Source organism: Pseudophryne corroboree, chromosome 6 (assembly GCF_028390025.1).
Source record: "Pseudophryne corroboree isolate aPseCor3 chromosome 6, aPseCor3.hap2, whole genome shotgun sequence".
Taxonomy (NCBI): domain Eukaryota; kingdom Metazoa; phylum Chordata; class Amphibia; order Anura; family Myobatrachidae; genus Pseudophryne; species Pseudophryne corroboree.
In genome coordinates this window covers 42,126,915-42,150,751 of record NC_086449.1, presented here as the reverse complement: position 1 = coordinate 42,150,751, position 23,837 = coordinate 42,126,915, and the positions used below count along the sequence as shown (strand labels likewise).

At 46.9% G+C, this 23,837-nt stretch overlaps 1 protein-coding gene across 1 annotated transcript in view; it reads left to right on the top strand.

The window, feature by feature from the left end:
* LOC134934799 (NXPE family member 3-like) overlaps positions 1–23,837 on the top strand; it is a 108,322-nt gene that overhangs the window by 20,865 nt on the left and 63,620 nt on the right. The window contains exon 3 of the mRNA XM_063930156.1: positions 11,143–11,213. Within this exon, the coding sequence (XP_063786226.1) occupies positions 11,143–11,213 (71 nt within the window). The remainder of the gene's footprint in view (positions 1–11,142; positions 11,214–23,837) is intronic.

Below are 23,837 nucleotides of genomic sequence, written 5' to 3'. Positions count from 1 at the left end.
CGAAACCACTTTAGGCAGAAATTGAGGACGAGTGCTCAACTCTGCTCGATCCGCATGGAAAATCAGATAGGGGCTCTTGTGAGACAAAGCCGCCAATTCGGACACCCGCCTTGCAGATGCCAAGGCCAATAACATGACCACCTTCCAAGTGAGAAACTTCAATTCAACTGTTTGAAGAGGTTCAAACCAGTGCGATTTAAGGAACTGTAACACCACGTTAAGGTCCCACGGTGCCACTGGGGGCACAAAAGGAGGTTGGATGTGCAGCACTCCCTTCACAAAAGTCTGGACTTCTGGGAGAGAAGCCAAATCCTTCTGAAAGAATATAGATAAGGCCGAAATCTGCACCTTAATGGAGCCTAACTTTAGGCCCATATCCACACCAGTCTGTAGAAAATAGAGAAAACGACCCAGCTGAAAATCTTCCGTAAGAGCATTCTTGGCTTCTCACCAAGACACATATTTCCTCCATATACGGTGATAAAGCTTCGCCGTTACCTCATTCCTAGCTTTAATTAGAGTAGGGATGACCTCATCCGGAATACCTTTCCTAGCCAGGATTTGGTGTTCAACCGCCATGCCGTCAAACGTAACCGCGGTAAGTCTTGGAACACACAGGGCCCCTGTTGTAACAGGTCCTCCCTGGGAGGAAGAGGCCACGGATCTTCTGTGAGCATTTCCTGAAGATCTGAATACCAGGCACTTCGAGGCCAATCTGGAACAATAAGTATTGTCTGCACTCTTGTTCGTCTTATGATTCTCAATATTTTTGAGATGAGTGGAAGTGGAGGGAACACATAGACCGACTGAAACACCCACGGTGTCACAAGGGCGTCCACTGCCACTGCCTGAGGGTCCCTCGACCTGGAACAATACGTCCGAAGCTTTCTGTTGAGGCGTGACGCCATCATGTCTATTTGAGGAAGTCCCCAATGACTTGTCTCCTCTGCAAAGACTTCCTGATGAAGTCCCCACTCTCCTGGATGGAGATCGTGTCTGCTGAGGAAGTCTGCTTCCCAGTTGTCTACTCCCGGAATGAAGACCGCTGACAGAGCGCTTACATGATTTTCCGCCCAGCGAAGAATCCTGGTGGCTTCTGCCATTGCTGCTCTGCTCCTTGTCCCGCCCTGGCGGTTTACATGCGCCACGGCTGTGACGTTGTCTGACTGGATCAGAACAGGTAGGTTGCGAAGAAGATTCTCCGCCTGTCGCAGGGCGTTGTATATGGCCCTTAATTCCAGCACATTGATGTGTAGACAAGCCTCCTGGCTTGACCATATTCCCTGAAAATGTTTTCCTTGTGTGACTTCTCCCCATCCTCGGAGTCTCGCGTCCGTGGTCACAAGAACCCAATCTTGAATGCCGAACCTGCGACCCTCTAGAAGGTGAGCACTCTGGAGCCACCACAGGAGAGAGACCCTGGCCCTGGGGGACAGGCTTATCCTCCGATGCATCTGCAGATGGGACCCTGACCACTTGTCCAGAAGGTCCCACTGAAAATTTCTTGCAAGGAACCTGCCGAAGGGAATGGCCTCGTAGGCCGCCACCATCTTTCCCAATACTCTAGTAGTGCATTGATGAACTGACACTCTTTTTGGCTTCAGCAGATCCTTGACCATGTTCTGGAGTTCCTGGGCTTTTTCCATTGGGAGAAAAACCCTCTGTTTTTCCGTGTCCAGAATCATGCCCAAAAACGACAGCCGAGTTGTCGGAATCAACTGCGACTTTGGTAGATTTAGAATCCAGCCGTGTTGTTGTAGATCTCTCAGGGAGAGAGACACGCTTTTTAGTAACTGTTCTCTTGAACTCGCTTTTATCAGGAGATCGTCCAAGTATGGGATAATTATGACCCCTTGCTTGCGCAGGAGCACCATCATTTCCATTACCTTGGTGAAAATTCTCAGGGCCGTGGAAAGCCCAAACGGCAACGTCTGAAACTGGTAATGACAATCCTGTACAGCGAATCTCAGGTACTCCTGATGAGGCGGATATATGGGGACATGAAGGTATGCATCCTTTATGTCTAGTGACACCATAAAATCTCCCCCTTCCAGGCTGGAGATCACTGCTCGGAGAGATTCCATCTTGAATTTGAACCTCTTCAAATATAGGTTTAGGGATTTTAGATTCAGAATTGGTCTGACCGAGCCATCCGGCTTTGGGACCACAAATAGGGTTGAATAAAACCCTTTCCCCTGTTGCACTAGGGGAACCTTGATAATCACTTGCTGTTGACACTGCTTTTGTATGGCAGCTGAAACTATTTCCCTCTCTGGGGGAGAAGCTGGCAAGGCCGATTTGAAAAATCGGTGTGGAGGCACATCTTCGAACTCCAGTTTGTAACCTTGGGATACAATTCCGACCACCCAAGGATCCAAATCCAACTGAATCCAGACTTGGCCGAAGAGTCGAAGACGTGCCCCTACCGGTGCGGACTCCCGTAGCGGAGCCCCAGCGTCATGCGGTGGATTTGGTAGAGGCCGGGGAGGACTTTTGTTCCTGGGAACTAGCCGTAGCTGGTGTTCTTTTCCCTCTACCTCTACCTCTGGCGAGGAAAGAAGAGCCATGCCCCTTTCTGAACTTATGCGACCTAAAGGACTGCATCTGGTATTGAGGTGTTTTCTTTTGCTGTGGGGGAACGTAAGGCAAAAAAGAAGACTTACCCGCGGTAGCTGTGGAAACCAGGTCCGCGAATACTCTTGGCCACTCTTGGGTGCAACCTTGCATCATCATAGTCGACACTGGAGTCGGAATCCGTGTCGGTATCAGTGTCTGCTATCTGGGTAAAGGGACGTTTATGGGACCCTGAAGGGTCTTGTGACACAGTAAAAGCCATGGATTGACTCCCTGCTTTGTCTTTGGACTCTGCGTTGTCCAATCTCTTATGTAATAAAGCCACATTAGCATTTAAAACATTCCACATGTCCAACCAATCAGGTGTCGGCGGTGCCGACGGAGACACCACCACCATCTGCTCTGCTTCTTCCCTAGACGAGCCTTCCGCTTCAGACATGTCGACACACACGTACTGACACCCCCACACACACAGGGATATATGAATATGGGGACAGCCCCCCAATAAGGCCCTTTGGAGAGACAGAGAGAGTATGCCAGCACACACCCAGCGCCACTAGATACTGAAACAAAGTCCCAGCCTGTAAAGCGCTTTATATATATATACAATTAGCACCAAATAAATGTGCCCCTCCCCCCTTGTTTTTGCCCCCTGTTACTTGTTCAGCAGGGGAGAGTCCGGGAGCAGCTTCTCTGCAGCATGCTGTGGAGAAAATGGCGCTGGTTAGTGCTGAAGGATCAAGCTCCGCCCCCTCGACGGCGGGCTTCGGTCCCGCTATTTTGTATATACTGGCGGGGGTTTTATTACATACTGCCTCTGCAGTATCTATATATGTGCCAGTCTTAATGTGAGGTAATAATTGCAGCCCAGGGCGCCCCCCCTGCGCCCTTGCTGTGCCTTGTGTGTGTGTGGGAGCAATGGTGCGCAGCGCGACCGCTGCGCGGTACCTCATGAAGATCTGAAGTCTTCTGCCGCCTATGAAATCTTCTTGCTTCCTATATTTACCCGGCTTCTATCTTCCGGCGCTGTGAGGAGGACGGTGGCGCGGCTCTGGGACGAACAGCAAGGACGACACCTGCGTTCCGACCCTCTGGAGCTAATGGGGTCCAGTAGCCTAAGAAGCAGAGCCCATCAGTCCAGGAAAGTGGATCTGCTTCTCTCCCCTCAGTTCCACGAAGCAGGGAGCCTGTTGCCAGCAGTGCTCCCTGAAAATAAAAAACCTAACAAAAGTCTTTTCAGAGAAACTCCCCTGTAGTGCATCCAGTCTCCTCTGGCCACAGGATCTAACTGAAGTCTGGAGGAGGGGCATAGAGGGAGGAGCCAGTTCACACCCATAAAAGGTCTTTAGAGTGCCCATGTCTCCTGCGAAGCCCGTTTATACCCCATGGTCCTCACGGAGTCCCCAGCATCCTCTAGGACGTAAGAGAAATTCTGGACTGCAGGTACTAACTTTATACAGGGCCTAATTCAGACCTGATCGCAGCAGCAAAATTGTTCCCTAATGGGCAAAACCATGGGCCTAATTCAGATGTGATCGCTGGGCTGCGTTTTTTGCAGCCCTGCGATCAGATAGTCGCAATCGCATGTGTAGCTGAGCTACACAAACTGATTTGTGCAGTCTCTGAGCAGACCAGGAGTTACTCTTCCAGTGCGTTTGAATCCTGCTGATCGGGGCCGGAGCTGACGTCAGACACCCTCCCTGAAAACGCTTGAGCCCGCTTGCGTTTTTCCGGACACTCCCTGAAAACGGTCAATTGCCACCCACAAAAGGCCTCTTCTTGTCTATCTCACGAACGCCCGTGCGAATGGATCATTCACATCATCCCGTTGCTGACCGGCGATGCCCGTTGTATCCATCCAACACGCCTGCGCATTGTGGTGCATACGCATGCGCAGTTCGGATCTGATCGCTTGCTGTGCGAAAATGCACAGCAGCGACCAGATCTGAATTAGGCGACCCCATGTGCACCCGGTGGAGCTGATGTAACATGTGCAGAGAGAGTGAGATTTGGGTGGGTTATATTGTTTCTGTGCAGGGTAAATACTGGTTGCTTTATTTTTACACGGCAATTTAGATTTCAGTTTAAACACACCCCACCAAAATCTAATGCTCTCTGCACATGTTACTTCTGCCCTACCCGCGCCCCCCATCAAGCATAACCAACCTGGGCTGAAAAAATACAGGAGAAAAATGTGTGAGGTCCCCCTGTATTTAAAAGCAGCACTGGGCTCTTGGACTGGTCCGGGTTCCAAAAATATGGCGGGCAGGGGGGAGATATAGGAGTCCCCCCATACTTTTTAAACCAGCATGGGCTACACTTGCCAGGGAGGTGATACCACAGCCCAGGAATACGCTTATATGGTCCCTGCATCTGTACTATTACCTCCCCTGACTAGTCAACCCCCCCTCCAGGGCATCCAAGGCCAGGGCTGAAGCCTAAGGTTAACCCTGACACCCCTGGGCAGTGGGTGCTGATTTGATAGCTTTTGTAGTGTTTAAAATAGAATCAATATTGTATTTTACAGGTAGGAGCTGCTGGACTGTCAATCACGGTTTCCCCATAGACTTCTATGGTGAGACTTCTCCATAGAAGTATATCGTGGGTACCCCGGCATTCTGTGGTTGACTACAATGTTAATAGAGGTGAACTGGTATCCGAACTATAGATCTACACTCAATAGGTCGACACCAAATGGTCACATGGTCCAAGTGGCGACATAGTAATTACCATTGACATGTAAAAGATAGTGCTTATGGTCGATAACAATGGTGCAAGTAGAAAATATTTCTTAGCGGTACTGCGCCAAAAAGTGGGTGTTGCCACATGGGGCATGGTCAATGAAAAGGGGGTGTGATACATATATGGGGGCCAGATACACATGTCCCCACAATGCGAGATATGCTCCCACAGTGCCAGATACACACATGCCCCCACAGTGCCAGATACACACATGCCCCCACAGTGCCAGATACACAAATGCCACCAACCACAGTGCCAGATATGCCCCCAACCCACAGTGCCAGATACGCAAATGCCCTCACAGTGCCAGATATACCCCCACAGTGCCAGATATGCTCCTACAGTGCCAGATACACAAACGCCTCCCACAGTGCCAGATATGCTCCCACAGTGCCAGATACACACATACTCCCACAGTGCCATATATGCCCCTACAGTGCCAGATACACAAATGCCACCACCCACAGTGCCAGATATGTGCCCAACCCACAGTTCCAGATACGCAAATGCCCTCACAGTGCCAGATATACCCCCACAGTGCCAGATATGCTCCTACAGTGCCAGATACACAAACGCCTCCCACAGTGCCAGATATGCTCCCACAGTGCCAGATACACACATACTCCCACAGTGCCATATATGCCCCTACAGTGCCAGATACACAAATGCCACCACCCACAGTGCCAGATATGTGCCCAACCCACAGTTCCAGATACACAAATGCCCCCACAGTGCCAGATACACAAATGCCCCCACCCACAGTGCCAGATACACACATACTCCCACAGTGCCATATATGCCCCTACAGTGCCAGATACACAAATGCCACCACCCACAGTGCCAGATATGTGCCCAACCCACAGTTCCAGATACGCAAATGCCCTCACAGTGCCAGATATACCCCCACAGTGCCAGATATGCTCCTACAGTGCCAGATACACAAACGCCTCCCACAGTGCCAGATATGCTCCCACAGTGCCAGATACACACATACTCCCACAGTGCCATATATGCCCCTACAGTGCCAGATACACAAATGCCACCACCCACAGTGCCAGATATGTGCCCAACCCACAGTTCCAGATACACAAATGCCCCCACAGTGCCAGATACACAAATGCCCCCACCCACAGTGCCAGATACACAAATGCCCCCACCAACAGTGCCAGATACGCAAATGTCCCACAGTGTCATACATGCCCCTACAGTGCATCTCCCCCCGCTCACTGGGGGCCATTCCGAGTTATTAGCTCGTTGCCGATTTTCGCAACGGAGCAATTAAGGCAAAAATGCGCATGCGCATGGTACGCATCGCGCATGCGCTAAGTATTTTAGCACAAAACTTAGTTGATTTACTCACGGCTGAACGAAGATTTTTAATCGTTGAAGTGATCGGAGTGTGATTGACAGGAAGTGGGTGTTTCTGGGCAGAAACTGACCGTTTTCAGGGTGTGTGCGGAAAAAACGCAGGCATGCCAGGATAAAATGCAGGAGTGGCTGGAGAAACGGGGGAGTGGCTGGCCGAACGCAGGGCGTGTTTGTGACGTCAAACCAGGAACGAAACGGGCTGAGCTGATCACAATGTAGGAGTCTCGAGCTACTCAGAAACTGCTAAGAATTATTTATTCGCAATTCCGCTAATCTTTCGTTCGCTATTCTGCTAAGCTAAGATACACTTCCAGAGGGCGGCGGCCTAGCGTGTGCAATGCTGCTAAAAGCAGCTAGCGAGCGAACAACTCGGAATGAGGGCCACTGTGCAGTTGTTGTTGTTGCTGCTGCTTTGTGAGGGGAGGAGAGCGCAGCGAGTGCCTCTCCTGACACTCAGTGCTTAGTCCAGTCTCCGGCAGCGGGTATCTCAACTGAGGCGCCGGTCCGTTAGCCAATCAGAGCTTGCGGACCGGCAGCCAATCAGGAGCTGCGGCTGCCGGTCTGCGAGCTCTGATTGGCTAATGGACCGGCGCCTCAGTTGAGATACCCGCCGCCACCAGACTGAGCACTGAGGGGCAGGAGAGGCGCTCGTTGCGCTCTCCTCCCCTCACAAAGCAGCGGGTGCAAGCATGGTGGTCACCCAGGCGGTACTGCTTACCAGCTGGCAATTTCTTACCGGTACGCAGTACCACCCCGTACCGCCATACTTGCAGCACTGGTCGATAAGTACAAAAGGAAGATGGTTCGAATGGTTGACATGCGAATAGTCAACACACATATGGTTGACACAACTTTTTAAGGTTTTTTTTTTTTGCATTTTTCCCTCCTTTTTCGTACTTTACCACCCAGGTAGACTACGATTGGGAATAGTAACCTGCGAGCAAAGCGAGCCATGCAAGGGCATGGGGTACACTAATTTGGGTTCCCTGTGCTCTGACAGCGAAAATTACACACACAAAATGATGTGTCGACCTTTTGTGTCGACCTTTTCATGTGTTGACGTTTTTTACCTATCGCCCTTTTCCATTGTCTACCTATTACATGTCGCCCTAAAGAACCTGTCGACCTTTTCCATGTCGTGTTGACCTATTAATTGTAGACCGTTTTACTGTAGATCTATTGAACCATAACCAGGAGAATCACCTTCCCCCACTACCCAATAGCAAAAATATCTAAAAAATATTTCCTACTTGAAGTGGAACTTGGGCAGGCTGGGCACATTTAGCAGGGCATTTTCCGTACGCAAAGCATCTGTCAGTGAGCAGCACCTGAACTTGCACTGGTCAGGGCAGGAACAGAAAAATTGTTGATCAAATCAGGCACCAAAGTCAAGTCTTGTACAATCGGAACATAACAGGTTCACATCAAGCGTCATTCTCCAAATCCCCCAATTGTTTGCACAGCAAAGCAGGAGGGAATATATGTTGTGCACACAGCACCTAAACAGTTCATGGGTGAGCCTGGGGCAGCCTGGCAGGTCACGGCCGTTTTTCTGCTGCACACTCCTCCTTCAGGGCCACACTGCACCCAAGTGTTGTGAGGTATCCATTGCCTGTAGTGTTGATGAGTAGGGTTCACTACGATATGCCGGCGGTCGGGCTCCCGGCGACCAGCATACCGGCGCCGGGAGCCCGACCGCCGGCTTACCGACAGTGTGGCGAGCGCAAATGAGCCCCTTGCGGGCTCGCTGCGCTCGCCACGCTACGGGCACGGTGGTGCGCTACGCGCGCCACACTATTTTATTCTCCCTCCAGGGGGGTCGTGGACCCCCACGAGGGAGAATAAGTGTCGGTATGCCGGCTGTCGGGCTCCCGGCGCCGGTATGCTGGTTGCCGGGAGCCCGACCGCCGGCATACTGAAGACCACCCGATGAGTATGGCATCGGCATACCAGAAAGGGATCCAGAGTACGACTCTCTTATACTGTAGGTCATGCCACAGTTGGCCCTGGATGCAAATACTGGAATGAACAAGAATTTTTATAGCCCAAGTAGATGTTGAGTGGATCCCAGTAGCTGGTAGCCAGGCAGAATTGATAGTCTGAAGAGGCTTATTTGTGGTTTGGGTGGCAGAAATAAACACAAAAAATAGAATGCCAGGGGTCAACAAATATCATAAAACAGGAATTGAAGTTGTTGTAGTGTTAGATACTGTATAGAGACAACTCAATAATACCTCTTTTAGACCAATACCACATGTTGCAGCCGGGAGCCTGATACGGGTGCTCCCATCTGCGACCCGCGGTAGGAAACCACATTTGGCGGAAGGCCCCCAGTAACGTGTCCATAAGAGATCCCGTTTAGATAGAGCCTCTAGCGAATGGGGGAGAGCACACTGAAATAAATCTCCGTTTGCGGACGCCGCACTACTGATTCCCAGAGACTGCGCTGGTATGTGCTGTACCAGGGCCGAAACTAGGATTCTTGTCACCCGGGGCAAAACAGTAATCCGGCGCCCCACACACAAACACACACACACGCACAGACAACCAACCCACCACCACCACCACCACCACCACCACGTGTAACTCTGTGCGAAGACTGACAATGCCATCAGCCAGTACCAGCTAACGGGCTATTTCCACTCATTGGTGTCCACGACACCCATAGAGTGGGAATAGAACCTGTGGCGAGCGCAGCGAGCCCACAAGGGGCTTTTTTACACTCACCCCTGACGGCATTCTGGTGGCCGGGATCCTGGCGTCGGTATGCTGACCGTGCACCGGCCACGTAACCCCAACCCATATATACTCCATGAGAGCAAAGGGCTGGTAGCTGCTATATAGCTTCTTTTCTAGACATTTAGCTGGACTCAGGGGGTCATTTTCGACCCGTTTGCACGCTGCGGTTCATTGCAGCGGTGCAAACGGTTCAGAACTGCGCGTGTGCGGCGGCCGCACTGTGCAGGCGCGTCATTGCCTGGTGATGGCAGTCTCCGGGCAGCGACGCCGCATACTAAGAAAGCGGTCGCAGCGGCGACCGCAAGAAGATTGACAGGAGGAAGGCGTTCCGGGGTGTCAACACACCGTTTCCCAGACGTGGAGATCCGAACGCAGGTGTATCCAGGCGTTTGGAGGGCGGATGTGTGATGTCAATTCCGGTACCTTCATCGCTAGATCCCTCGCACAGGGTAAGTAGGTCTAGGGCTGGTCTTGTTTTACAGAAAACTTTTTTAGCATAGCAGGGCTGCACAAGTGATCACAACCCTGCTATGCTAAAATACACTCCTCCATAGGCGGCGTCTAGTTGATTGCTACGTGCGATCAACTCGGAATGACCCCCTTAGTTAGACATTTGGGCTACAGATTAAGTTAACAAGGAAATAATACCCCATACATTGATACATATGTAAAATCACACACATACATACTGTCACACATCTAAACACGCACGCATACATTAAATTCACTCACGTACATAGTCACACACTGTCCTGTATACATACATAGTCACACATACATACATACATTATACATACATACATACAGTGACACACAAGCACGCATACAGATATGTAGTGACACACCTATTCACATACAGTCACACACATGCACAACACATTCATACACACACACATATAGTAGTTGCACACACATACAGTGTCACACTCACTAGGCTTCGGTGTGTGCTGCTGCTGCTCCTCTCCCCTCCTCTCTTCGATGGTGCTGGCTGGCCTGGCACTGAGTAAAGTGCCGTGTAGCTCCGCCCCCTTTTCGGACCATTCATGTTTCCAGCTCAGCAGTGCAATAGTGCACTGCTGCGATTATCAAAGGCAGCAGGGGGGGCTGGTGTAACTTGTTCCATGTGCCCCGTCTTAGGGCACAACAGGCAGCACACGACAGTCAGCGTAGAAGAAACTGAAAGTAAACTACAGCTCCCGCAGCAAGGGCTTCTGGGAGCTGTAGTTTATTTTCAGTTTCATCACACACAGACTGGACTCAAGACTCAGAGGGGGTGTAAGCATTGCGGCGCCCCCTCCAATCCGGCGCCCAGGTCACATGCCCCCCTAGCCCCCCCTTAGTTACGGCTCTGGCTGTACTGTAATGCTGTCACATCATTGTTAATACTGTTATTGCCAGTGAAACAAATGTAAAGAAATGCTAACCTGATGTAACCTATATGAATATTGTGCTGGAGAGGAGATCAAGGAGTTAAATGTTATTGTAGTGATAACCCTGTCTGAACTGTGAATAAACTGCTTATTTATGTGATGAGATGGCCTGGCGTGCAATGCTTTTAAAATCACTGATGGACCTGGCCCTGGCCGGCTATCACAGATGGATATGAGGGATGAATGGAAGGGATGGGGACGCAATTGAACTTTAACTTTTAGACCCGTTAGTTTCTCATTATGCCTCTGACACATTTTAAAACTGTAATCAGTGATTTCCCTCCTGCAGCTCTGTCACTGACCGAATTATCTCTGGCAAAGTTTCTCCAATCAAGGTCATCTCAGATACCAGCTCACTGGGTAAGTTGGCTGCAGAACAAGAGAATTTAATTCACTCTATGGGTGCAATATGTTTTGCACTTGGTTTAAACAATTGCCACATGTCGGGAACCCAAGGCGCAAGCACGAATGAGCAAAGTCCTATTTTCTAGGAAGCAATGGTGGTCATTCCGAGTTGATCGCCAGCGCTGCCATCAGAAATTATGGGGCCCTGGACATGCCAAATAGGCAGCCCCCCCAAAATAAATAAATAAATAAAATAAAAACAAAATAAATATATATATATATATATAAAACAAAATTAAAAAGAAATATATATTGTCAGGGAGAGCGAGAGGGGGAGAGAGTGTCATGGAGAGGGAGAGGGGGAGAGAGTGTCAGGGAGAGTGAGAGAGGGGAGAGAGTCAGGGAGAGCGAGAGGGGGAGAGAGTGTCAGGGAGAGTGAGAGGGGGGAGAGAGTGTCAGAGAGAGTGAAAGGGGGAGAGAGTGTCAGGGAGAGCGAGAGGGGGAGAGAGTGTCAGGGAGAGCGAGAGAGGGGAGAGAGTGTCAGGGAGAGCGAGAGGGAGGAGAGAGTGTCAGGGAGAGTGAGAGAGGGGAGAGAGTGTCAGGAAGAGTGAGAGGGGGGAGAGAGTGTCAGGGAGTGAGAGAGGCGAGAGAGAGTGTCAGGGAGAGCGAGAGAGGGGAGAGAGTGTCAGGGAGAGCGAGAGGGAGGAGAGAGTGTCAGGGAGAGTGAGAGAGGGGAGAGTGTGTCAGGAAGAGTGAGAGGGGGGAGAGAGTGTCAGGGAGAGTGAGAGAGGGGAGAGAGAGTGTCAGGGAGAGTGAGAGAGGGGAGAGAGTGTCAGGAAGAGTGAGAGGGGGGAGAGAGTGTCAGGGAGTGAGAGAGGCGAGAGAGAGTGTCAGGGAGAGCGAGAGAGGGGAGAGAGTGTCAGGGAGAGCGAGAGGGAGGAGAGAGTGTCAGGGAGAGTGAGAGAGGGGAGAGTGTGTCAGGAAGAGTGAGAGGGGGGAGAGAGTGTCAGGGAGAGTGAGAGAGGGGAGAGAGAGTGTCAGGGAGAGCGAGAGAGGGGAGAGAGTGTCAGGGAGAGCGAGAGGGGGGAGAGAGTGTCAGGGAGAGTGAGAGGGGGGAGAGAGGGGGAGAGACAGGAGTGAGGCACTAGTCTACCTGTAGCAGGCTACACCACAAGATCAGGTCTGTGACAGGGGTGGGCATTTTGCGGCATTAGGCCCCTCCCCCTTCCCCATTTACCCGCAAATCGCGGCACTATTTCAGTGAGGGAGCGGGGCTTACTTACAGTCACTAAGCCCAGGCTGTCCGCTCCCTCATCTGCTGATGCTGCCTGTGGCGGCGGACGGAAGGAAGGCGGCGGACGGCAGGCGGGCAGCGCCATGAGCAGCGCCATGAGCAGCCCGGGCCCTCTCCTCTCTGTCAGAGAGGCCGGGCCTGGGACGGCTGTACCCGCAGCACCCCCCTGATGGCGGGCCTGTTGATCGCTAGCTGCCGTTGTTCGCAGCGCAGCGATCAGGCAAAAAAAAATCGGCATTTCTGAGCATTCGCATGGTACGCAGTGCGCTCGCGCGTCGTACTTTCACAAAAGCCTACGTAGTTTCACACAAGGTCTAGCGACGCTTTTCAGTCGCACTGCTGATCGGTGAATGATTGACAGGAAGTGGGTGTTTCTGGGAGGTAACTGAGCGTTTTCAGGGAGTGTGCTGAAAAACGCAGGCATGCCAGATAAAAACGCAGGAGTGGCTGGAGAAACGTAGGCGTGGCTGGCCGAACGCAGGGCGTGTTTGTGACGTCAAAACAGGAACTAAACAGACTGAAGTGATCGCAAGCTAGGAGTAGGTCTGCAGCTACTCTGAAACTGCACAATCTTTTTTTGTAGCAGCGCTGCAATCATTTCGTTCGCACTTCTGCTAAGCTAAAATACACTCCCTGAGGGCGGCGGCTTAGCGTTTGCACTGCTGCTAAAAGCAGCTAGCGAGCGAACAACTCGGAATGAGGGCCAATGCTCATTGGGATTCAGAATGAATTGGCAAAATTTAAAGTGTCGGCAATCATAATCTAGCTTAGAGCATGTCAACAGAGAACATGTTGACATGCTCATAATGTGAACATACAGTACACATTGTCGACTTGGAACATGTCAACAATACCATAAAGCTGACATTTTCAATGTCGACACATTAACCTAAATCCAACCCCTGATTCCCCGCTATGAGTTGTCATTTGCAAATAAAATTTAAAATAATTATAAGCAGCGTTACTCTCTGAATCGTGAGTTGTCATTTGCGAAAAATGTGAAAAAAGTAAGAAAAAACTGGTGTTTGTTCATTGGCCCTCATTCCGAGTTGTTCGCTCGGTAAAAATCTTCGCATCGCAGCGATTTTCCGCTTAATGCGCATGCGCAATGTTCGCACTGCGACTGCGCCAAGTAAATTTGCTATGCACTTAGTAATTTTACTCACGGCTTTTTCATCGTTCTGGCGATCGTAATGTGATTGACAGGAAATGGGTGTTACTGGGCGGAAACTGGCCGTTTTATGGGCATGTGGGAAAAAACGCTACCGTTTCCGGAAAAAACGCAGGAGTGGCCGGAGAAACGGAGGAGTGTCTGGGCGAACGCTGGGTGTGTTTGTGACGTCAAACCAGGAACGACAAGCAGTGAAATGATCGCAGATGCCGAGTAAGTCTGGAGCTACTCAGAAACTGCTACGAGGTGTGTAATCGCAATATTGCGAATACATCGTTCGCAATTTTAAGATGCTAAGATTCACTCCCAGTAGGTGGCGGTTTAGCATGAGCAAATCTGCTTAAATCCGCTTGCGAGCGAACAACTCGGAATGACCTCCATTGATATGGATAATGATCAGTCGAGAGAAAAGTAAGAGCAGCAACCAAATTCTAGCACTGCAGCTTCTGCCTGTTATGATAGTACTGTGCAACATCTACTGAAGGTGGTCCAGGGGGCAGAAATTTTAAGAAAAGGAATATGAAATCGAAATCTTTCACAATGTTAAAAAAATGGGTAGAGGTGTCACCTTAAAAATTTACAAATTATCACCCCCCTAAAAAAAGAACACTAAGAGGTATATTCAGTTAGCGTTGGATACTCTCAAAAGGAGAGGATCCGACACTTCACTATTCAATTTGCGGTATTTCTGACAGGTTTTTGCCATTTTCGACAATGCTGATCCGGCTTTTTTTAAAGTCGAACTGGCATTGTCGAAACGTACCGAAAACCTGCCTGAAACACCTGCAAATTCAACAAAAATGTGGATCCGCGGCTAATCTGCCGATCTACGTGTTTTCCGACAAGTCAGAAAAATGCCACTGGAATTGAATAGGTTAAATCCTGATTCAACCTAAAAAAGTTCAATAGTGCCGTTTTTCCGATTTGTCGAAAACTCAGACACTAATTGAATATACCCGTAAAACTCAAACTGTGAGAATACTCCTACCACTCCTACCACTATTTCTGCACCATCTGGACATGTAGGGAGCAGTGCTGTACAAGTAAAGATGTACAAGTAAAGATGGTGATGAAACCATAGCATAAATTGAGGATGCTAATGTGGAAGTGGAACAGATTGAGGGGATTTTTGTGTACTACTACTATCTGACACTAATGAGGAGGATGAGGATGTTGATGAAGTTTGTATAAGTCAGCCACAAGTGATAAAAAAAGACCAAAATCCTGACAATGTTTGTGAAGGCATCTGCTCTATTTGTGAGGCCAAAGTTTGTAGAGGTAGGGACATTAACCATCTAGGCACCTTCTCCATGTTACGTCATTTGCAGTGAGTTCATGAAATTTATTTTACAAAATTATAATGTAATTAACACTCTCATCATCAACATCCTCATTAGTGATCAAGGGTAGTCCTCCCAAAAAAATATTGGTTTGTGGTGGCCACAACAAACTAAGCACTTCGGCCACAAAAGTGTCAGTCCCTGTTGCTGAAGTGCTTGTTTTGTTAAACTGTGTATGTAAGGGTCCAAGGACAATTCATTCTTGTACGGCTTTTTTTTCTGTCACTGCTGTGTGGCCATGTTTCATAGACATGCTATAAACTGTTGTGTGTTTGTGTCACTGCTCTTTTGCTTAGTAACTAGCCAGCTTGCTGCAGCCTTTGGCCAATAGTCATGAAAACAATATTATGAGCTGTGAGGTGGTAAAAATTGACCGGAAATGACATGAAATGAATGTTATTGAGGTTAATAATACTGTAGGAACAAAAAGGCCCAAATGATATGATTTTAGCTGTTTTGATAACATTTTTTAAATAATACAGATACAAAATGAAAACTAAAATATGGGGGTCAGTGCATATCTCTAATGTTGATGTGCTAAAATTCTACATAGTAGTGTCAACATTACGAATGAATATCGCTCATCGGTGGTCATCTAATTGAATTGGCCACCTGCATATTACATGAATTAAAATAATGTACTAGGCAACTCGCACCTAATGGAAACACCGTGTTTATTAACATCAGTACAAGTTCCTCTCCCTTAGTTGTTATATTTCTTTATACCTTTTCTTTTTCTGTTTTTCTACACCTAAAAAAACAGTAGTCATATTGCTATATTCCTTTTTTTCTCTCTGAGAATTTAAGGTTATTGTTTTCAGCTCTGCATTTTTTTTGTCCTCACATAGGGTCTGATTCTGAGTTGGAAGTAAAGCAAAAAAAAGCGAGTAACTTTGTGTCTGGAGCAAACCATGTTGCCATGCAGGGGGAGCATAAACATTTATATGTTTTCTGTACTGGCTGCTTTTGCATGTAGCCCACAAATGTTAGAGAGCTACATTTTAACAATGCAATTAAGATTTCAGTTTGGACACACCCCAACCAGCCTAAATGTCTCTGTGTAATTTACATCTGCCCTACCCAATAGTGGTAATCAACGGTGGCTCCTACCTCTTTGGAGGAGAGGGGCTGCCGCTGCCTGTGCTGCCTGTAGAGGAGAGCCCTGGGCCATCCAGGTCCTGGAACCTGTATAATTGATCTGGCAGGCTGCAGGACTGGCACATGCGCATAACCGGAGTTGGGGACTGCGCATGTGCAAAACACTGGCCTCTATGGACTGCATCAGTTGTAGCACATAGAAGCCAGGTAGGGCTGATGATAAGGCAGGGAGTGGCTTCTTACTGGAAGCATGCTCTCTGCTAATCGCAGCCTGTACTGGCAGTCCCAGAGGGAGAAATGTCCTGCGGCTGATTGGCAGGTAGCACTTCCAATAGAAAGTCACTGCAGTCACAGTGTAGCCCAGTGGTTTGTAAACTATTTTGAATCAAAGCGCCCTAAAGTATCAAAAAAAAATTCATAGCAGCCCTAGGCCAAAAATTTGAATTCACAGAAAAAATTAAGTAAATTGTGTTTATATGTCATCCTTGTGGTCAGTTACTATATGTGGTGAGGGACAGGATTCACTTGTTTGTCCACATATTTTATGATTGGCAGCCACAACCACTGGTTTTGTCTATTACATTGGCTATAACTAATGGCACCCCTGAAAGTAACCCGAGGCACCCCACTTGTGTAGCCAGTACAGTCACAAACCGCAACAGGCTCAGGGGTCTACTTACTAAGCCTTGGAGAAAGATAAAGTGGGCAGAGATAAAGTAAATCAGCTCTTAACTGCCGTCTTACAGGTTGCGGGGCAGATATATTAAGCCTGGAGAAGGGATAAAGAAGTGATAAACCAGTGATAAGCGCAAAGTGATAACGCACCAGCCAGTCAGCTCCTAACTGTAATTTTTCAAATCTGTAATGATTGGCTGGTGCGTTATCACTAGAGATGTGAGGCGGACACTTTTCAGGTTTTGTTTTGGATCCTGATCCCCGCTCGTGTTTTGGATCTGGATTGGTTTTGCCAAAACCACCCTTTTCGGTTTTTGGTTTTGGAGCTGGATGTTTTTTGAAAAAAAAAACCCATAAAGACAGCTAAAATCACAAAATTTGGAGGTAATTTTGATCCTACAGTATTATTAACCTCAATGACACTCATTTCCACTCATTTCCAGTCTATTCTGAAGACCTCACAATATTGTTTTTAGGCCAAAAGGTTGCACCGCGGTCGCTGGGTGACTAAGCTAAGTGACACAAGTGGGCGGCACAAACACCTGGCCCATCTAGAAGTGGCACTGCAGTGGCAGACAGGATGGCAGTTTTAAAAACTAGGCCCCAAAGAGCACATAATGCACAGAAAAAAAAGAGGTGCAAGATGGAATTGTCATGGGACCTCCCACCCTTATCTTGTATAAACAGGACATGCACAGTTTAATAAACCCATCATTTCAGAAAAAGCTCACCAAGTTCTCAGAATCATAGCTAGCCAAAAACATACCACCTCCTTCTTTGATGACTTTTCACATTATGAGAAGAGGCAAGAGGAAGAGGACAGTGTCAAGAAGGTGATTAAAAATTAGAGAGAAACACGCAATCAGGAACAACACACAGGCTTTCATCTCCACTCCTATATTGGTGTGGAATGGAAAGATCTTCAAACAAGCAAAATATAATTACCACATTACTGGACAAACTGAAAAACTAGGGGCCAAAGCCTCCGAATTTGTACACCCTTCTCCATTTTCAGGGACTGGTGTATACCACAGGATCAAGATTGGATATTTTCCCCTCCACGGAGTCTGGGAACTTATTTTGTGAAAATCTCGTGGGTTTTTTTCCCCCCATTTTTTTTATTGCATTTTTATTTACATATTTTGTGGCAGATGCCTTATTTTTGTTTTTCACAGCTCCCAGTTATATGCATGTGAACATACCTGTGTGTCCCAGTTACATGCATGTGAGCATACCTGTGTGTCTTGTTTATTTTATTCATATTTTATTTTTAAATAAAGCAGCTCCTTAGATGTTTTAGCGGCCCCTCCTGAGCCCCCACAGCAGCCCCTGTGCAGTGATTTTTTTGTTATTGAGCCCCTACCCTAGTGGAGCTCACCACTCTACAGTCGAAAATCATTTTACGCTATAAGTAGGACTGTGGGAGGAAGCAATGCTAACCTCTGTGCCCACAGCATACCTCAGCCTGGCAAGCCAGACATCGTCCTGGCTGTAAGCCACCATGAGACTCCATACTGGGCCTTATTCAGTAACTGTTTGTGCCTCACAGGAGCTCCTGGTCCATCTAGCGCTGCAGTGCAATGCAAAGCTGATGCAATGCAAGATCAATGACACTCTGTTCTTCTAACACCGCGAGGTCTTGCGATAACCCTACGCAGCCCTTAGGATAAGAACTCTGTACAACAGATGCGCATCTTGTAAATAAATAATCCCAAAATGAGGAACATTAATAATAAATTAAAATTAAGGTTGACTGATTGGAGCCATTCATTTGAGTGAGTCCCTAACATGAACTGAGAAGAACCTCTCTCTAATGCTCCGGCAGAAAATCTCTCTCTTACCTCTCCAGCAGTTGCGCTGGATTATGAGTCTGACTGACTTTGGCCACAAATGTGGTCTCATTGGAAAACGCTTTGTCAAAATTGCAATTTCCATTTCCACCTTTGCGGCTATGTTTTCACAAATCTGATTGTGATGTTGTAGCTTGTTTCATATTCTGCTCTAGGCTTTCATTTAAACCTAGGATCAAGTACAGCAGCACCCCTGGAATTATACGGCAGCACCCCATGACTTATACAGCATAGGCAGCACCCCTGGTCTTAAACAGCAGTGGGGCAGCACCCCTGGACTGATAGGGCAGAGGGGCAGCACCCCACATAGGACAGCACCCCTGGAATAATGTGGCAAAGAAAAGATGTACAAGATGGAATTGTCCTTGGGCCCTCCAATCTGATGTTGTATAAACAGGACATGCACACTTTAACAAACCAATATTTTCAGTGACAGGGTCTGCCACAAGACTGTGGCTGAAATGATTGGTTTGTTTGGTCCTCCACCAAAAAAGAAGCAATTAATCTCTCCTTGCACAAACTGGCTCTACAGAGGCAAGATGCCATCCTCATCCTCAGATTCCCACCCCTTCAGTGTTTACATCCTCATCCTCACAGAGAAATAATATTCAAACAAACCACATAATTTAGGTGTCAGTGGACTGCTTACGCTATTACCCAAAGTTTCTGATCTTGACAATGACATATGATGAATGCGCTGCAGGTGACGTATAAGGGAGAATGTTTCTAGGTGGTTAATGTCCTTACACCTAATTATTATGGATTGACAAAGGCAACACATGGCTTGACACCTGTTGTCCGGATTTGTGGAGAAATAATTCCACACCGAAGAGGTGGCTTTTTGGTATTTTGCCCAGGCATGACAATGGGCTTTTTCATCCCATGGCCAACAACTGTCTCTACTGGTGCCTTATTCAAACAAACCACATCACCATCAGAATCCTCATCATCAACTTCCTCCTCAGTGCCAGCTACACCAATATCCTCCTCATCCTGGTGTACTTCTACATTGACATCCTCAATCTCAATATCAGCAACTGGACTGGTGGTGCTCCTCCCAGCACTTGCAGAGGGCGTGCAAATGGTGATAGGAGCCTCCTCTTCCCATACAGTGTTGTGAAGGTCAGGCCTAGACATCACAACTGCGGACACACTTGGACTCTCCTTGGGGATTTGTGATATTTTTACAGCACACAGGACAATGCCAGCACCCCTGTATTTTCACAAAATCCCTGTACTTTACAGCATACAAGGCAGGGCCAGTTTACATTTATTTTCACTGCACCCCTGTATTTTTACAGCATACAGGACCAGTGTACTTTTTTTTAACAACAGCACCCCTGTATTTTTACAGCATACAGTACCAGTGTACTTTTATTTTAACAATAGCACCCCTGTATTTTTACAGCACATAGGACCAGTGTACTTTTATTTTAACAACAGCACCCCTGTATTTTTACAGCATACAGGACCAGTGTACTTTTATTTTAACAACAGCACCCCTGTATTTTTACAGCATACAGAACCAGTGTACTTTTATTTTAACAACAGCACCCCTGTATTTTTACAGCATATAGGTCCAGTGTAATTTTATTTTAACAACAGTACCCCCGAATTTTTACAGCATACAAGACAGAGCCAGTGTACATTTATTTTCACTGCACCCCTGAATTTTTCCCACATACAAGACAGGGCCAGTGTACATTTATTTTCACAGCACCCCTGAATTTTTTTTACAGCATACAAGACATGGCCAGTGTACTTTTATTTTTACTACACCCCTGAATTATTACAGCATACAAGACAGGGCCAGTGTACATTTATTTTCACTGCACCCCTGAATTTTTACAGCATACAAGAAAGGGCCAGTGTACATTTATTTTCACTGCACCCATACAAGACAGGAGTCAGGACCAGTGTACATTTATTTTCACTGCACTCCTGAATTTTTACAGCATACAAGATAGGGCCAGTGTACATTTATTTTCACTGCACCCCTGAATTTTTACCGCATACAAGACAGGACCAGTGTACATTTATTTTCACTGCACCCCTGAAGTTTTACAGAATGCAAGACAGGGCCAGTGTACATTTATTTTCACTGCACCCCTGAATTTTTACAGCATACAAGACAGGGCCAGTGTACATTTATTTTCACTGCACTCCTGAATTTCAACAGAATGCAAGACAGGGCCAGTGTACATTTATTTTCACTGCACCCCAGAATTTTTACAGCATACAAGACAGGGCCAGTGTACATTTATTTTCACTGCACCCCTGAATTTACAGAATGCAAGACAGGGCCAATGTAAATGTATTTTCACTGCACCCCTGAATTTTTACAGCATACAAGACAGGGCCAGTGTACATTTATTTTCACAGCACCCCTGAATTTTACAGCATACAAGACAGGGCCTGTGTACTTTTATTTTCACTACACCCCTGAATTACTACAGCATACAAGACAGGGCCAGTGTACATTTATTTTCACTGCACCCCTGAATTTTTACAGCATCCAAGACAGGGCCAGTGTACATTTATTTTCACTGCACCCCTGAATTTTTATCGCATACAAGACAGGACCAGTGTACATTTATTTTCACTGCACCCCTGAATTTTTACAGCATACAAGACAGGGCCGGTGTACATTTATTTTCACTACACCCCTGAATTTTTACCGCATACAAGACAGGAACAGTGTACATTTATTTTCACTGCACCCCTGAATTTTTACAGCATACAAGACAGGAACAGTGTACATTTATTTTCACTGCATCCCTGAATTTTTACAGCATACAAGACAGGACCAGTGTACATTTATTTTCACTGCACCCCTGAAGTTTAACAGCATACAAGACAGGAACAGTGTACATTTATTTTCACTGCACCCCTGAATTTTTACAGCATACAAGACAGGAACAGTGTACATTTATTTTCACTGCACCCCTGAATTTTTACAGCATACAAGACAGGGCCAGTGTACATTAATTTTCACTGCACCCCATAATTTTTACAGAATGCAAGACAGGGCCAGTGTACATTTATTTTCACTCCACCCTTGAATTTTTACAGCATACAAGACAGGGCCAGTGTACATTTATTTTCACTGCACCCCTGAATTTTTACAGCATACAAGACAGGACCAGTGTACATTTATTTTCACAGCACCCCTGAATTTTTAGAGCATACAAGACAGGGCCTGTGTACTTTTATTTTCACTACACCCCTGAATTACTACAGCATACAAGACAGGGCCAGTGTACATTTATTTGCACTGCACCCCTGCATTTTTACAGCATCCAAGACAGGGCCAGTGTACATTTATTTTCACTGCACCCCTGAATTTTTACAGCATACAAGACAGGAACAGTGTACATTTATTTTCACTGCACCCCTGAATTTTTACAGCATACAAGACAGGGCCAGTGTACATTTATTTTCACTCCACCCTTGAATTTTTACAGCATACAAGACAGGGCCAGTGTACATTTATTTTCACTGCACCCCAGAATTTTTACAGAATGCAAGACAGGGTCAGTGTACATTTATTTTCACTCCACCCTTGAATTTTTAGAGCATACAAGACAGGGCCAGTGTACATTTATTTTCACTGCACCCCTGAATTTTTACAGAATGCAAGACAGGCCAGTGTAAATGTATTTTCGTTGCACCCCTGAATTTTTACAGCATACAAGACAGGGCCTGTGTACTTTTATTTTCACTACACCCCTGAATTACTACAGCATACAAGACAGGGCCAGTGTACATTTATTTTCACTGCACCCCTGAATTTTTACAGCATCCAAGACAGGGCCAGTGTACATTTATTTTCACTGCACCCCTGAATTTTTATCACATACAAGACAGGACCAGTGTACATTTATTTTCACTGCACCCCTGACTTTTTACCGCATACAAGACAGGGCCGGTGTACATTTATTTTTACTGCACCCCTGAATTTTTACAGCATACAAGACAGGAACAGTGTACATTTATTTTCACTGCACCCCTGAATTTTTACAGCATACAAGACAGGAACAGTGTACATTTATTTTCACTGCGCCCCTGAATTTTTTAAGCATACAAGACAGGACCAATGTACATTTATTTTCACTGCACCCCTGAATTTTTACCGCATACAAGACAGGGCCAGTGTACATTTATTTTCACTGCTCCCCAGAATTTTTACAGAATGCAAGACAGGGCCAGTGTACATTTATTTTCACTCCACCCCTGAATTTTTACAGCATACAAGACAGGGCCAGTGTATATTTATTTTTACTCCACCCCTGAAATTTTACAGCATACGAGACAGGGCCAGTGCACATTTATTTTCACTACACCCCTGAATTTTTACAGCATACAAGACAGGGCCAGTGTACATTTATTTTTACTCCACCCCTGAATTTTTACAGCATACAAGACAGGACCAGTGTACATTTATTTTCACTGCACCCCTGAATTTTTACAGCATACAAGACAGGACCAGTGTACATTTATTTTCACAGCACCCCTGATTTTTACAGCATACAAGACAGGGCCTGTATACTTTTATTTTCACTACACCCCTGAATTACTACAGCATACAAGACAGGGCCAGTGTACATTTATTTTCACTGCACCCCTGAATTTTTACAGCATCCAAGACAGGGCCAGTGTACATTTATTTTCACTGCACCCCAGAATTTTTATCGCATACAAGACAGGGCCTGTGTACTTTTATTTTCACTGCACCCCTGAATTTTTACAGCATACAAGACAGGGCCGGTGTACATTTATTTTCACTACACCCCTGAATTTTTACCGCATACAAGACAGGAACAGTGTACATTTATTTTCACTGCACCCCTGAATTTTTACAGCATACAAGACAGGAACAGTGTACATTTATTTTCACTGCATCCCTGAATTTTTACAGCATACAAGACAGGGCCGGTGTACATTTATTTTCACTGCACCCCTGAAGTTTAACAGCATACAAGACAGGAACAGTGTACATTTATTTTCACTGCACCCCTGAATTTTTACAGCATACAAGACAGGAACAGTGTACATTTATTTTCACTGCACCCCTGAATTTTTACAGCATACAAGACAGGGCCAGTGTACATTTATTTTCACTGCACCCCAGAATTTTTACAGAATGCAAAACAGGGCCAGTGTACATTTATTTTCACTCCACCCTTGAATTTTTACAGCATACAAGACAGG